The sequence below is a fragment of the Cyprinodon tularosa genome, unplaced genomic scaffold (genome assembly GCF_016077235.1).
Source record: "Cyprinodon tularosa strain WSP-4 unplaced genomic scaffold, ASM1607723v1 ctg44, whole genome shotgun sequence".
NCBI lineage: Eukaryota > Metazoa > Chordata > Actinopteri > Cyprinodontiformes > Cyprinodontidae > Cyprinodon > Cyprinodon tularosa.
In genome coordinates, this window is record NW_024039163.1 from 3,784,823 (window position 1) to 3,798,508 (window position 13,686).

General features: G+C 37.7%; 1 protein-coding gene across 1 annotated transcript in view; it reads right to left on the minus strand.

Moving 5' to 3' along the window:
• Positions 1–702: 702 nt before the first annotated feature.
• The window catches only part of lrrc4ca (leucine rich repeat containing 4C, genome duplicate a), a 94,310-nt gene continuing 81,326 nt past the window's right edge, over positions 703–13,686 (minus strand). The window contains exon 3 of the mRNA XM_038300077.1: positions 703–6,713. Within this exon, the coding sequence (XP_038156005.1) occupies positions 4,734–6,662 (1,929 nt within the window). The 5' untranslated portion in view covers positions 6,663–6,713 and the 3' untranslated portion in view covers positions 703–4,733. The remainder of the gene's footprint in view (positions 6,714–13,686) is intronic.

A 13,686-nucleotide genomic window follows, 5' to 3' on the forward strand; every position in this document is an offset into this window, starting at 1 on the left:
CAGTGAACTCCCTAATTGCATGTCTTTTGAAACCTACATACAAACCTACATACAAGGGGATCTTTAATTTTTTTGTTTATTCAAACCTCCAGCACTTTGATAAAATGGTAAAGATTAATAGGTTAGATTACATCCAATTTAATATGCTTTTTTAAGTCCAAAGTAAAAATGAGCTCAATCTGAAATAATTCCACATTTACTTAGTCTCATTACACAGTAACATTATTAGGATTTGTCTTAAAAGTAAATGATTAAGGCCAACCTCTCTGAGTAAATTTAATTTATAAAAATCATTGGTTTTCATTGGAACATAATGGATAGTATATAGTTTATTAACGTATCAATTTTTAAACTAGTATCGGGCTGCTCAGTCATACAGTGGGTAGCACTGCAGCCTTGAAGCAAGAAGGTTCTGGGTTTGATTCCCGGTATTTCTGCATGTTCTCCCTGTGCATGCATGGGTTCTCTCCGGGTACTCCTGTTTCCTCCCACAGTTCAAAAACATGACTGATATTCTCCTTAAGTGTGAGTGTCTCCATGAATGGCTGTTTGTCCTGTATGTCTCTGTGTTGCCCTGCAATGGAATGGCAACCTTTCCAGGCTGTACCCCGCCTCTTACGACCCCAGGTGGGATAAAGCGTGATGGAAAAAATGGATGGATGAAACTAATATATTTTAGTGCTTGAAAAAAGAATCATACAGTACAGAAAAAACAACAATAGTTTATTTTACCCATATTTTGTGTTTGAACTACAAACTCTGGTCTCTATAATCAATCTCCATATCTTTTAAAGGTCATGAAAGAATGCTTACATGAAAAACAATCTCTTATTCTGTTACAGCATATTTCTCTATATTCACTTTTTGAACAGGCTGTTGGCACAAGTAAAATCAAAATAATATTAATAATAATAAAAAAGCATTTTTTTATTTCAATTTTAAAAGTCATTTTATAGAAATCTACCACTAAAACAGCATTCCCTCTCATAATCAAAAAGAAAGTTGTTAAAAAAGCAATACTGACCAAAAATATTGAGAAATCTTACATACATGAGACAGCTTGACTAAGATGCAACAGGTTTACCATTTAAATTTTCTGACAGTTTTCCTCCAACTGAAAAAAAATATAAAAAATATATATATATAAAAGTCCCAAACATATAATTGTATTCCTAAACTCCACCTCTAAGAAGTAAAAAAAAAAAAACATTAAGTGAGACATTTGTCAGCTATGGCATACACGTGTACCAGAATCTACAAACATAAAGGGGTGATATAGCTGGTAAAAATTTGTAGAACTTTAGGTTTAACATTTTTTGGGGTAATATTAATGAAGCAATCATCATCACACAACTAATGTGCCCGGGATCCTCAATAACTTATTACCTCTCCCAAGGAGGTTATGTTTTTATAAGAGTTTGCGTGTGTTTGTCTGTCTCTCTGTCTGTCTCTGTTTACAGGATAACTTAAAAAGCTATAAACAGACTATAATGACATTTTTAACAGAGGTGCGACTTAAGCGGAGGAACAATCTATTAAATGTTGCTGATTTTCCAGATCATAATCTGAATACCGGATTTTTATAAAGGAATTTTAACATTGTGAGATAGTATTTTATAGAGGAAACAAGCAGCCCCCATGCCTAAACCAGAGGGTTTCAGCAGTGACTATTGGCAGCATTGGACTCCAAAAGTCATGATCCAGACATTTATATTTTAACTATTGGTGTAGGTCACGATATGGTAATCATAATAATTGAACTTTATTGATCTCACAGTGGAGAATTTACCTCTGTATTTAACCCATCCCCTCAGGGAGCAGTGGACTGCAATTGTGTGGCGCCCGGGGAGCAGTGTGGGGTTAAGGGTCTTGCTCAGGGACCCAGAGTGTAGGCTGTGGTGATTGAACCAGGTAATTGCACAAGCGCCCTGCTCTAACCACTAGGCCAACACTCCCCGAACATTAGGCAAAATTAGCTGCTTGGCTAAGGTCTGCGCTCTCTGAGTGTTTTTCTAGTCTGTTGTGGTTTTTAACAAATCAGAACTTGAATACAGTCTAAAAAAAACTATTTGTACCGCAGTGTGGGTCAACAAGTAAGAAAAATAGCCAGAGCATTTTAATAATAATATTAATAATTCAACTTTATTGATCTCACACTCGAGGAATTTACCTCTGCATTTCACCTATCCCCTTGGGGAGCAGTGGAGCAATTTTATAATTCAAAACTGTGGTGGATGAATGTTGAGCTGTGAGAGGATTACGAAATACAAGTATAGTAATTTCAGAATATTAAGATAAATAAAAGTTTTGAGAACATTTTATTTCTTATGCCATTAGTTCAGATGTTAGCTTTAGTTCAGCGTAAATTATTACCATTGTAACTCCCAGGCTGCACACTGTGCAGTTGGTAGAATTGTTGCTTTTCAAAAATAAGGTGGTGTGTGCATGGAGTTCAAGTGTTCACCCTGTGCATGCATGGATTCTTCCTAGTTTCTCTGGCTTCTTCCAACAGTTAAAAACAAAAAAGACTGTAAGGTTTAGTCTCTCTAAATTTGATATACATTTGAGTGCTTATGGTTTTTGTCCTGTGTGTCTGTGTACTGTCATTCGATAGACTGGGAACCTGTTCAGGATGTGTCACATATATCAGCCACTAAGTGCAGAACAATGGATGAAGGAAAGATTCTGCCTTATTGGTTATAAAGTATTTAACATTTTCAGTAAATATGGGACATAAGAAGCATTCTCTTAGATCTTTATGGTCTTCTTTTGTATTTTTGAGTCAAGCAAACCTCAGAGGAGATGTTTACGATTTGATAGAGCTTATGTAATATTTTTGTTCAACTTATACAGAGTAAGACCTTAAAATCCAAATCCCTTTAAAAATACAGATTTTAAGATGAATGTTACTTTTAATAGATTATCATGGTACAATAACATAAGACAGTAGAAATTACTTGAGGGGTCAATATTGCATTTCGTCACAACAATTGCTACTTCGTTCATCTGATTTATAGAGATCAGTACAGCTCAAAATGTTTTACATCCGAGGCTTTAGAATGGGGTTCCAACTTTAGGTTCAATGAAATGTTTTCTGAATGTTTAGATGTCCTACTCCTTTAATGTGATCAAAAGTGTGACAATGCCTTTAACCAAATATATCTTGTAGTTTAAAAAGAAGAACCCTGTTTACTTGCTAAAAGTAAACATAGGACCATCTGCCTAACGACAGCATTTATGAAGCTTGGCACCTTGTTCACAGCAGGGACTTTAAAATGGCTTCCTGGCTTTGAGTGCCTGCAGAACTGTGTCCATACAAAGCCCATGGGCACATCAATTAAAATGTAAATTCTGTTGTCACTAAGGGAAAGGAAGAGAGGCAGGTGGAACTCAAACATCTGGTTGATGCCTGATGCCACATATTCTGCATAAATGTAAAGCCTCTTGTCATATAAGCCTTGCATCACAGAGCCAAGTCTTTTGGCTTGCAGGAGCGGGATGTAAGCTAGGGCTACCAAGCATCTCAATGTGAAAATGTGGCGCATAAATGACAGGCAATGTGGTCAGATAGCTATATAAAGGGCTTTTTTTCTGCAGTTTGTTGCTCTGGTTCTGATAGCTCTCCTAGCAGTGCTCCAAAAGAAATAACAGATCTCAGTAAAATGACTCAAAACAAATAAAAAAAAAGAAGTCACCTTAATATGCACCAGTACATCACATTAAAAGATAAATGTGAGGTCAGAATACATCTGAGAGATTTCAAACAAGGGGAATTTTCCAGGATGTCTATTGTAAACACTCACACTATTCCCATCCTCTTAAATTACAGTAATGTGTCTAAAGTATTTATTAATGCTGATATGACTCCCAGAACCTCAGTAATTTTTTATGAAGTCAATAGTATATTATATTTCTAAATAGACATAGATTTGAGTCAAGGCAAGTTTGAGATTAGATGTATAATTGTATTTTGCTTACAGATTAGGGACAGAAAACATTTAGATCAATAAAATTTAATCTAAGAGAAAAATAAAATCATTAGTAATGAACTTCCTTTAAACAGCTTTCATAAGCAGAATCTAATTTCTTTTTTCCGGAATGTTTAGTCTCTTGATTACAGAGCAGAGAGTGCCTAATGTTTGTGACAGTTTTAATTAACCATTGAATTATGGTCAGATTCCATAACTTTCACTTTCCCTTTTTGGTGGGTTTTATATGATCATGTCTAAGATGGCCACAAATGATTCAATCATTTTATCCACTGATGGAAAAAAAACCTTAATTGTTCTAAATCGTTCTCATAGGTGTGGTGAATGGGGTTATTCACGTACAACTCTGTAATATCACTAAAATACCAGCTTAAAACAATGATTGTTAGTTTTTTCTCAACAGATGCCTTCTGACAGAGATAAACCATATCTGTAAACCAGTATTTTTTACATGACAGGAGGAAGAAAAAACATATTAATAGATGGAAAAGTTTCAGAATTCCTTTTTTTCTTGATTCAACCACAATATTTTTTCTTAAATAAATAATTTCTGTTTTGTAAAGACATTTTGAAACAGTAAACATATTCTAAATCCCAAAGTCAATAAAAGAAAATCACTGCCAAGTGATTTGCTAAACATTATTGTCTTCCTCCATGTTTAGTCCTCTAAACCAGTTGTAAGTAGTGTCCTGTCAGTACTGCCACTGTGTAATACCAACAGTTTTACAAGTCTGTCAAAAAGTGTTAGATTTGGGTCTCTTGTACATTGTCTTTTGAGGTGGCCCGGATTAACAAAGGTTCATGTGCTGAGCTGTGTATGGAATTCATAGTAGAAGCATGGTTGTAGGCAATCTTATAGGTATTGTAGTGGTTAAGTTGCTCATGCTCCAGAGACGGCAGAGTAAGGTGACCCTCCATTCCTGGGCCCCCTGTGACGCAGTCCTCATCCACATTGATGATCTCAATAGTGCGTGTGGGTGCATGATGATTCTGCTGGTGATGCTGCTTGCGCATCTTGTAGAAGATGATGAGCATGACTGCTGCCATAAGAGTGATTGCAACAAAGCAGCCAATGATGATTTTTGTTGTCTTCATAACCTCATCCAAACCGTTGAGCGAGCCTTCTGTCACAGGAATTGTGTTGGGCTTTTCCGTTGCACGTGTGGAGAGTGGGGTTCGAACTTTTGTGGTTGTTGAGGTGGTTGAATGAGTTTCCCATATACCTGCAGAGGGTGTGGGGCCCACTTTCTGTTGAACAGTGGTGGTAAAGCCTTCATTATGAGGTGTTTCTATTGTCTCTACTGTCACTGTGGTGAAGTAGCTAAAGCTGCTGTTCTCTGTAGAGGACACATTAAGTGTTGCTGAGGCTGTTGTGTTACCTGCAGAATTACTAACCATACATGTGTATGTCCCTGTGTCCTGCATGGTAACATTAGTAAAATTCAGTGTGCCATCATTTAGCACAGAGATTCTGACTTTGTATGCACCATGTGTCATTATTGAACCATTGGGTGTAATCCAGCTCACAGAGGTCAATGAGCTGGCTCTACATTTCAACTCTGCAGCACTTCCCTCTGTTACATTTAAGTCTGCGGGGGGCTCCACGATAACGGGAGCATAACAGTGAAAGTAATTCTGGTCCAGCTCACCAATGTATCGACCCTTATACTGAGTGGGTGAGCTGCAGCGAGCACAGCAGCTGGTGTTTGCTGGTACCATCTCCTTAAGCCACCAACTTAGCCAAAGGATATCACAGTTGCAATTCCATGGGTTGTGATGCAAGTGCACCCTCTCCAAGTGATGTAAAGGAGTGAAGAGATCATGGGGCAAAAGTGTAAGATTATTGTGGGCAAGGTTGAGCTCCACAAGTGACTGAAGGTCATCAAATGAGTTCCTTTCTATTGTCTGGATCTGAGCATGCATCATCCATAGCTTCTGCAAGTGGATAAGCCCTTTAAATGAACCAGGTCGGATAATAGATAGCTGGTTTCCAGACATTTCAAGTTCATCAAGCTTCACCAAGGGTGTGAGGTTGGGAATTTCCTTCAGATTGCACATTCCCAAATTTAAGTAGCGCAGATTGCTCAGTCCCTCAAAAGCCCCCTCTGATATGTATGAGAGCCGTTTGAGTTCGCCTAGGTCCAACCTTCGTAATGACGGAACTCTGTTAAAAGCATAGGATGGAATGCTTTCTATTGGGTTGTTTCTAAGCCAGAGCTCCTTCAGTTTGGACAGGTACTCAAATGCTCCATTTGGAATGGTGGTAAGTCTATTATCAAAAAGCTCCAAGGTATTGAGACTTGCCAGTCCATTGAAAGCCCCTAGCTCAATTTTACGAATGTGGTTTTTGCTCAGCTGCAAAATCTCCAAATGTCTTAGATGTTTGAAGCTATCCACCTTAATGACCTGAATGAGATTTTCTTGCAAGTTCAAATACCGTGTGTTGGTAGAGATTCCATCAGGAACTTCTCGCAAACTTCTGCGGGTGCAAATAACCTTGCTAAACTGGTTACTACAGGAGCAAACTGAAGGACAGGTTTGTGCACGCACCAGTCCTGCCACCACCAGCAGCTGGAGGGCTAAGAGCAGCACAAATAAAGGGTCGGACAAGGCCCGGTTCCACCTAGGACCTGGCATCATCTGCTGCTGAGAGGAGGTCATCTTGTTGAACATTCATAATTCACTGACTGGTCTTCCACTCTTTTTCAGGAGGATTCAGGCCAACTGTAAGGAAATGAAAAAAAAGACAAATCATTAATTAATTACAATATGATTGTTTTTTAGTATGTTGCATACCAAAGATGATTGGTCAGGTTTATTTGTATGTTTTAGATTGATCATGACAAATATATTTGCAAACAAAGAAATGGTTTTAATCTATGGGCTACTAAATTCTTGCAATGGAAAAGAAAAATAAACAAATTCATTTTAAAGTTATTTATCTGCAGGAAAAGGTAAAAGACTAGCAAAAAGCATAAAAAAATAAGGAAACAAAGACGGAAAAAAATACCATCGACAGCTTCAGCAACATAGATGCTTAGAAATGTTTCTTTTAAGACCCACACTTTTCTAAATATAACAAATGTCCATTGTAAATTATATTTTCATGCCCTTATAGATTGTGTCTATTTGCAATTTTTTCACATAAAATGTTTTAATTCAAACACTTTATCTTCACCAAGATTGGTAAATTAAAATATAGGCTTTATTTTTAATTTTAATCGTGTTCTTTAATTAATAAAATAAGAATAATGTCCAAAATAACTCTAATTTACCTTTGAAATCTTGAATCAAGTCTTACTTATCATATTTCTGGAAGGCTGTGGTTAACATCAAAAGCCTTAACCAGGTTTGATTACTATTAATCATGCAGAATTAAGAACCGATTGAGAAAGAAGTAGTACAGATTATATAGATTAAGAATTTACCAAAAGCAATATGCTGTCCCCTAATTTAAAGAGATTCACTTAAAAACAATAAAAAAAAAAAAGTGACTAAGTAAGGTCAGTGCAAAAATGGTTAAAATAATTTCCAAGGCTTTGGCAGAGCCGCCTCTTGGCATAGATGTTTCCTTTTGGCCCCAACCCCTAGGGGGAGCATTGCTGCAACATTAAACAAGTAAAAAAATATACAGTTAAAGAAAATAGAGTACATAATTCTTACTTTGACCCCAAGGCGCCACTGAACAGACAAGCGCTGCAATGCATCCTTTAGACCAGGGGTGTCAAACTGGTTCCAGAAAGGGCTGTGTGTCTGCAGGTTTTCTTTCCAACCAAGCAATAGCATCAGACTCCATTCATCTATTCAAGTCATCATGTTAAGATTGGACTCACTGGGACTTCCGGTGACGCCATGAAAGGAGAAGCAGCCTGATTGCCCTACTCCGAGGAAAATCCCTTAAAACTAGCTTATTTGACGATATAACATATAATTTATAACAATTCGACGAATTACAAAAATGACTACTCTCAGAAAAGAAGTTGATAAGAAAAGTAAAACGACCTCGCGGAAAGAAACCTGCCAACTTCCAGAAACTACTACGGTCGTGAGTGAACAGAAAGACAACATGGAGACCGTACTTGCAGAGCTAAAACAACTGAGAAGGGAACACACGGATGCTTCACACGATACTAAAACTACTCTGTCAAGGGTGGAATCATCATTGAAAGACGTGCTTGAACGAACGACGAAACTGGAGCAGCAAATTACTGACACCAACCAAAGAGTGAGCGACGCTGAGGACCAGCTGCTCCGCCATGACCGAGTGCTGCGCTACATGCTACAGAGAGAAGCTAATCTCTCAGCTAAATGTGAAGACCTCGAGTCAAGATCCAGGCGCAACAATCTACGCATCTACGGGATACCTGAAGGAGAAGAAAAGAACGACATGATTTCCTTCGTGACTGACTTGATGCGCACCTCACTCAAACTACCGCAGGACATGAATCTGAATATAGAGAGAGCCCACCGGTCGCTAAATGTGAAGCCCAAAGACTCCGCTCCCCCTCGGTCAATCATCGTCAGGTTTTCTAACTACAGAGTGAAAGAAAAAGTAATACAGACGGCATGGAGTAGACGTGATGTTACCCACCACGACCAAAGGATATACTTCGACCAAGATTACACGGCGAACGTACAGAAGAAACGCAAACAGGTCCGAGAAGTTATTAAGCAACTTAAAGACAAAAACGTGAAAGCAGTATCACCTTTCCCGGCTCAACTGAAAATCCACTTGGACTCTGGTGTGAAGACCTTTGCAACACTTGCAAGAGCAGCCCCAACACTGGAGAAGATGGGAATCCATGTCAAGATAGATGAGCGTGAGAGATACCGAGAGGAACTGCTGGGCGAATCCTGGACCACGGTGCCCAGAAAAGCAGGAGAAACTATGCTGAGCATAACGGACATGCGGGCGATTTTACAAGGTAATAATTAAACCAAGGATTTGGGAGTAATATATGGACAATTAAAAAATCGATCTCAAAATATCACATTTGGGTTAAAATGACTTGAAAGAAGGCTAGTTTAGTAAAATATGAAACAATTCTGTATACCAGGGAATTTCCTCACCACAGGAACGACTGCTATCACACGGCGTGTTCAGGCGAAGGGATTCTGTCACACCCCCTTCGTCGCCATGGAGACCAGTTTTAAGGTCGTATTGTTACTTAGTTCAGTGTTTGGAAGCCTGTTCACTTTAAAGTTCAAGTATGTTCTAATGTTTGTAAACTTTACCTTGACCAATTTAGCAAATGTGCAATCACATCGTGTAAAATACATATTTTACATTAATATTGATACTTACAGGATCAGTAATATAGAAAAGGTATTCATAATTAAAAGGTACATATGGAAAAACTAACAATCGTAACATATAATGTCCACGGATTAAATCACCCAATAAAGAGGAAAAAAATCTTTAATCAACTAAAAAAGATGCACTGCTCCATTGTCCTACTACAGGAAACACACCTAAACGAATTAGAACATAAAAAATTAAGACGGGACTGGGCAAATCAAGTATATAGTGCATCATATGGAAATAAGAGAGGAGTCACTATTTTATTTAACAAATCATTGGCCTTTTCCACAGAAAAAGTTATTCAGGATAAAATGGGGAGATATGTCTTTGTGCTTGGTCGGATATCTATTTTGAATCTTTACGCACCTAACGAATCCTTCTTTAAAAAAATAGCTAATATAATTGCAGAGAATGCTAAAGGCATAGTAATAATTGGAGGAGACTTTAACGCAGTACATGATGGCAAAATGGATAGGACACCAGTAGAGAGGGGGAGTCAGAGCAGAAAAACAAAAATACTTAATAATATGGTAACTGAACTGGGACTGGGGGATCCATGGAGATTTAAAAACCCGAGCAAAAAGGACTTTACTTTCTTTTCGAAAGTTCATAATAGCTATTCAAGGATAGACTTCTTTTGCATACCACAAAAATATTTTTATAAAGTAATTGACTGTAGTATTGAACCAATTACTCTGAGTGACCATGCTCCAGTTACCCTACAATTAAACTTAAGTAAGGACATTCCATTTAGATACTGGAGGTTAAATGTATCACTACTCACCAACACATCAGTGATTCAGGAACTGAGACAACATTTGCTTGAATATTTAGAGATAAACGATAATGGATCAGTAACACCACCTATGATGTGGAGTGGAGCCAAGGCAGTGTTAAGAGGAAAAATGATACAGATATCTTCTAGACTTAAGAAACAACGCATGGAAGAACAAACAAGACTTGAAAATAAAATAAAACAACTAGAAATTGAGCATAAGCATAGAGGAGGAGATGACACTCTAACAGAACTAAAAGAGACTAGAAAAAAGCTTGATGAAGTTCTTACATACAAAGCAGAGGGAGCACTGAGGTTCTCCAAACAAAGATTCTATGAGATGGGAAATAGAGCCAGTCGACTGTTATCTTTCCAGCTTCGAAAAACACAATCGGACAGAATAATACACAAAATAACAGATCCCTCACTTAAAACAACTCTATTTCGTCCGATAGAAATCGCCAACGCTTTTGCATCCTTTTATAAAAACTTATACCAGGAACCAAACCAAATCAATAACGAAGTAAAAAATCAAACTGCTATGTTTCTTGCTAAGTTAAGACTACCTACTCTGTCTGAGGAGGAGGCGGCTGAAATGATCTCAGATATAAGAGAAACAGAAGTACAGGAGGCAATTAACAATTTGAAAAATAATAAATCTCCAGGGACTGATGGACTCCCGGGGGAATTCTATAAGTGCTTCAAAAACATCTTATCGCCAACACTAACGAAAATTTTTAACTATGCACTTAAAAAGGGTGAAGTCTCGGACTCCTGGTCCGAGGCCATCATCTCAGTTATTCATAAGGAGGGGAAAGACGCAACAATTTGTGAGGGATACAGACCAATTAGCCTGTTATGCACAGATCTAAAACTACTAACCAGTATTCTGGGTAAAAGGATACAGAAATATATTAAAAAACTAATTCACCCAGACCAGACGGGTTTCATTCCAAATCGACAAAGTGTTAACAACATAAGGAGAACCCTGAATGTTATAACACAAGCCAAAGAAACCAACCAAGAATCCATGCTAATTAGTTTTGATGCACAAAAAGCATTTGATACAGTTAACTGGCAATTTTTATATAACACCTTGCTAACTATGGGCTTCCATCCACGTTTTGTGGAATGGATTAAAATAATATACACGAACCCTAAATCACGTGTTAGAGTTAATGGAGTTTGCTCTGACTTCTTTATGCTTGAAAGAGGGGTTCGCCAAGGAGATTGTCTTAGTCCCCTACTCTTTGCATTAAACATCGAACCTCTGGCAGCAGCAATTAGAATGAACAAGCATATTAAAGGTATTAGAGATAAAAATAATACGGAACACAAGATTTCACTTTTTGCCGACGATATTTTGACCTACATAAGTGATCCGGTGAAGTCTATTCCCTCACTTATGGAGACTATTGAAGATTATGGTAGACTTTCAGGTTACCAAATCAATCAATCCAAATCTGAAGTGATGGTGTTACACGGTCATTTACCCACAAAATTAACAGATAGATTCAAACCTAAAACATCAAAACAGGGATTCAGATACTTAGGAATTTTCATAACTCCTCAAACTTCACAACTTTTTAAAGCTAATTATGGAAAACTAATGGATGAGATCAAGACAGACCTTATGAGATGGAACATTCTACCCCTCTCACTAGTAGGGAGGATTGAAACCATTAGAATGAACATCCTTCCAAGACTCCTCTTCCTGTTTCAAACCTTACCTATAAAAGTACCCATGTCCATATTTAATATTCTGAATAAATGGCTTTCGAAATTTATCTGGCAAAATAAACGCCCCAGAATTAGATTGAAAACTCTTATGTGTCCTAAGGAACATGGAGGACTAAACGTACCAAACCTTAAAAAATACTACTGGGCCGCACAAATTAGATCAATAATAACATGGATACGCCAAGACGAAGATACAATTTGGTACAAGATGGAACAAGGCGACTCCCAAGATATACTTCTTGATACTGTCCCATTTGTTAACCAAAACACATGGACAAAGAATAAAATTAATAATGAATGGGTTAAGTTTACACTAGTAACATGGGCAAAGATCAAAAAGATACTAAATCTACCCAACTCCTTATGTAGAGTTATACGGCTCGACCATAACTCTGAATTTCTTCCTACATCTGGACTACATAACTGGGTTGAAAAAGGATTGATTCTAATAGATCAAATGTTTGAAAATGGAAACCTAATGTCCTTTCAACAACTTCAACAAAAATACAATCTCCCAACCCATGACCTTTTTAAATATTTGCAAATGAGACATTACCTGCAGAAACATAGGGAATGGGAAAACCTACAAATACCCCCCTCAAACATAGAGAATTTTTTTCTCTCTGTAATAAAAGGAAACATAACCACCAAATTCATATCCCATACCTACAAAATATTGCAAGAGGAAGGAATAACTGACACAAAAGATATTAAAGGGAAATGGGAGCTAGAAATGAATGTCATAATCAATGATGAAGACTGGGAGAAAATGTTCCGAGAGGGTCATAAAATATCAAATAGCCCAATGCTAAGAGAATTTGAATGGAAAATCAAAGTGAGATTTTTTAGGACTCCTCTTCTCACATCCAGATTTAACCGCACCTCGGACAAATGTTGGAGGGGTTGTGGACTAATTGGAGATTTCACCCATGTATTTTGGGACTGTCCAAAACTATTAACCTATTGGAAAGGAATACAAAGGGAAATTAATAAATGTCTGGGCATTACAATTCCTCTAGAGCCATCTTTAATAATACTGGGTATTTTCCAGAATAAAATCCAAGATCACAGTAAGATTTATATCTTAAGGATTTTACTTGTCCTCGCAAAGAAAATGATTACTGTCTCATGGCTGAAGCCTCAGCCCCCAACAGTTTCCCAGTGGAAGAATAGAGTGAGGGAGGTTTACCATATGGAACAAATTACGGCAAAACTTCAGATGAAAAGTGATATCTTCTTAGAAAAATGGTCCCTAATTCAAACATTCATTTCGAATTGCAATTGATGGAAACTATGATTAATAAATAGGAGATTCCTCCTCGAGTTCTTCACCCTGATTGTATAATTATTGTTTGCCTCTTTAAGAATCCAGACAAACAAAACATTTTATGAAACATAACATGTGAGTTTGTACATGTAACCTGTAAAATGTATTATCTGTAAGATGTATGTGATGTGACCTGCACTGGAAAATCTGAATAAAAAAGTTCAAAAAAAAAAAGATTGGACTCACTTGATGAGATGACTGGAGTCTGGTGTGCTATTGCTTGGTTGGAAAGAAAACCTGCAGCCACACAGCCCTTTCTGGAACCAGTTTGACACCCCTACTTTAGACCATACCCCCCTCACTTTCTGCCAAGCACCCTATTTACTAGGAATGTTTGAGGGTGGAGCGCCTCAGAGCGGTTGGGCACTGACCACGCTAGAATACCCTTACTACATGATATTAGTATACATGTAGGCTTTAAATAGAATAGTAAAGGGTGATTTGGTGATACAATCTGCATCAAGCTGAATTTAGAGAAGTGTTCAATGGTTGATGCTTCTGGGACGCTCCACGACACGCCAAGTGGAACCCCTCTGACTGACTACAGCGGTAG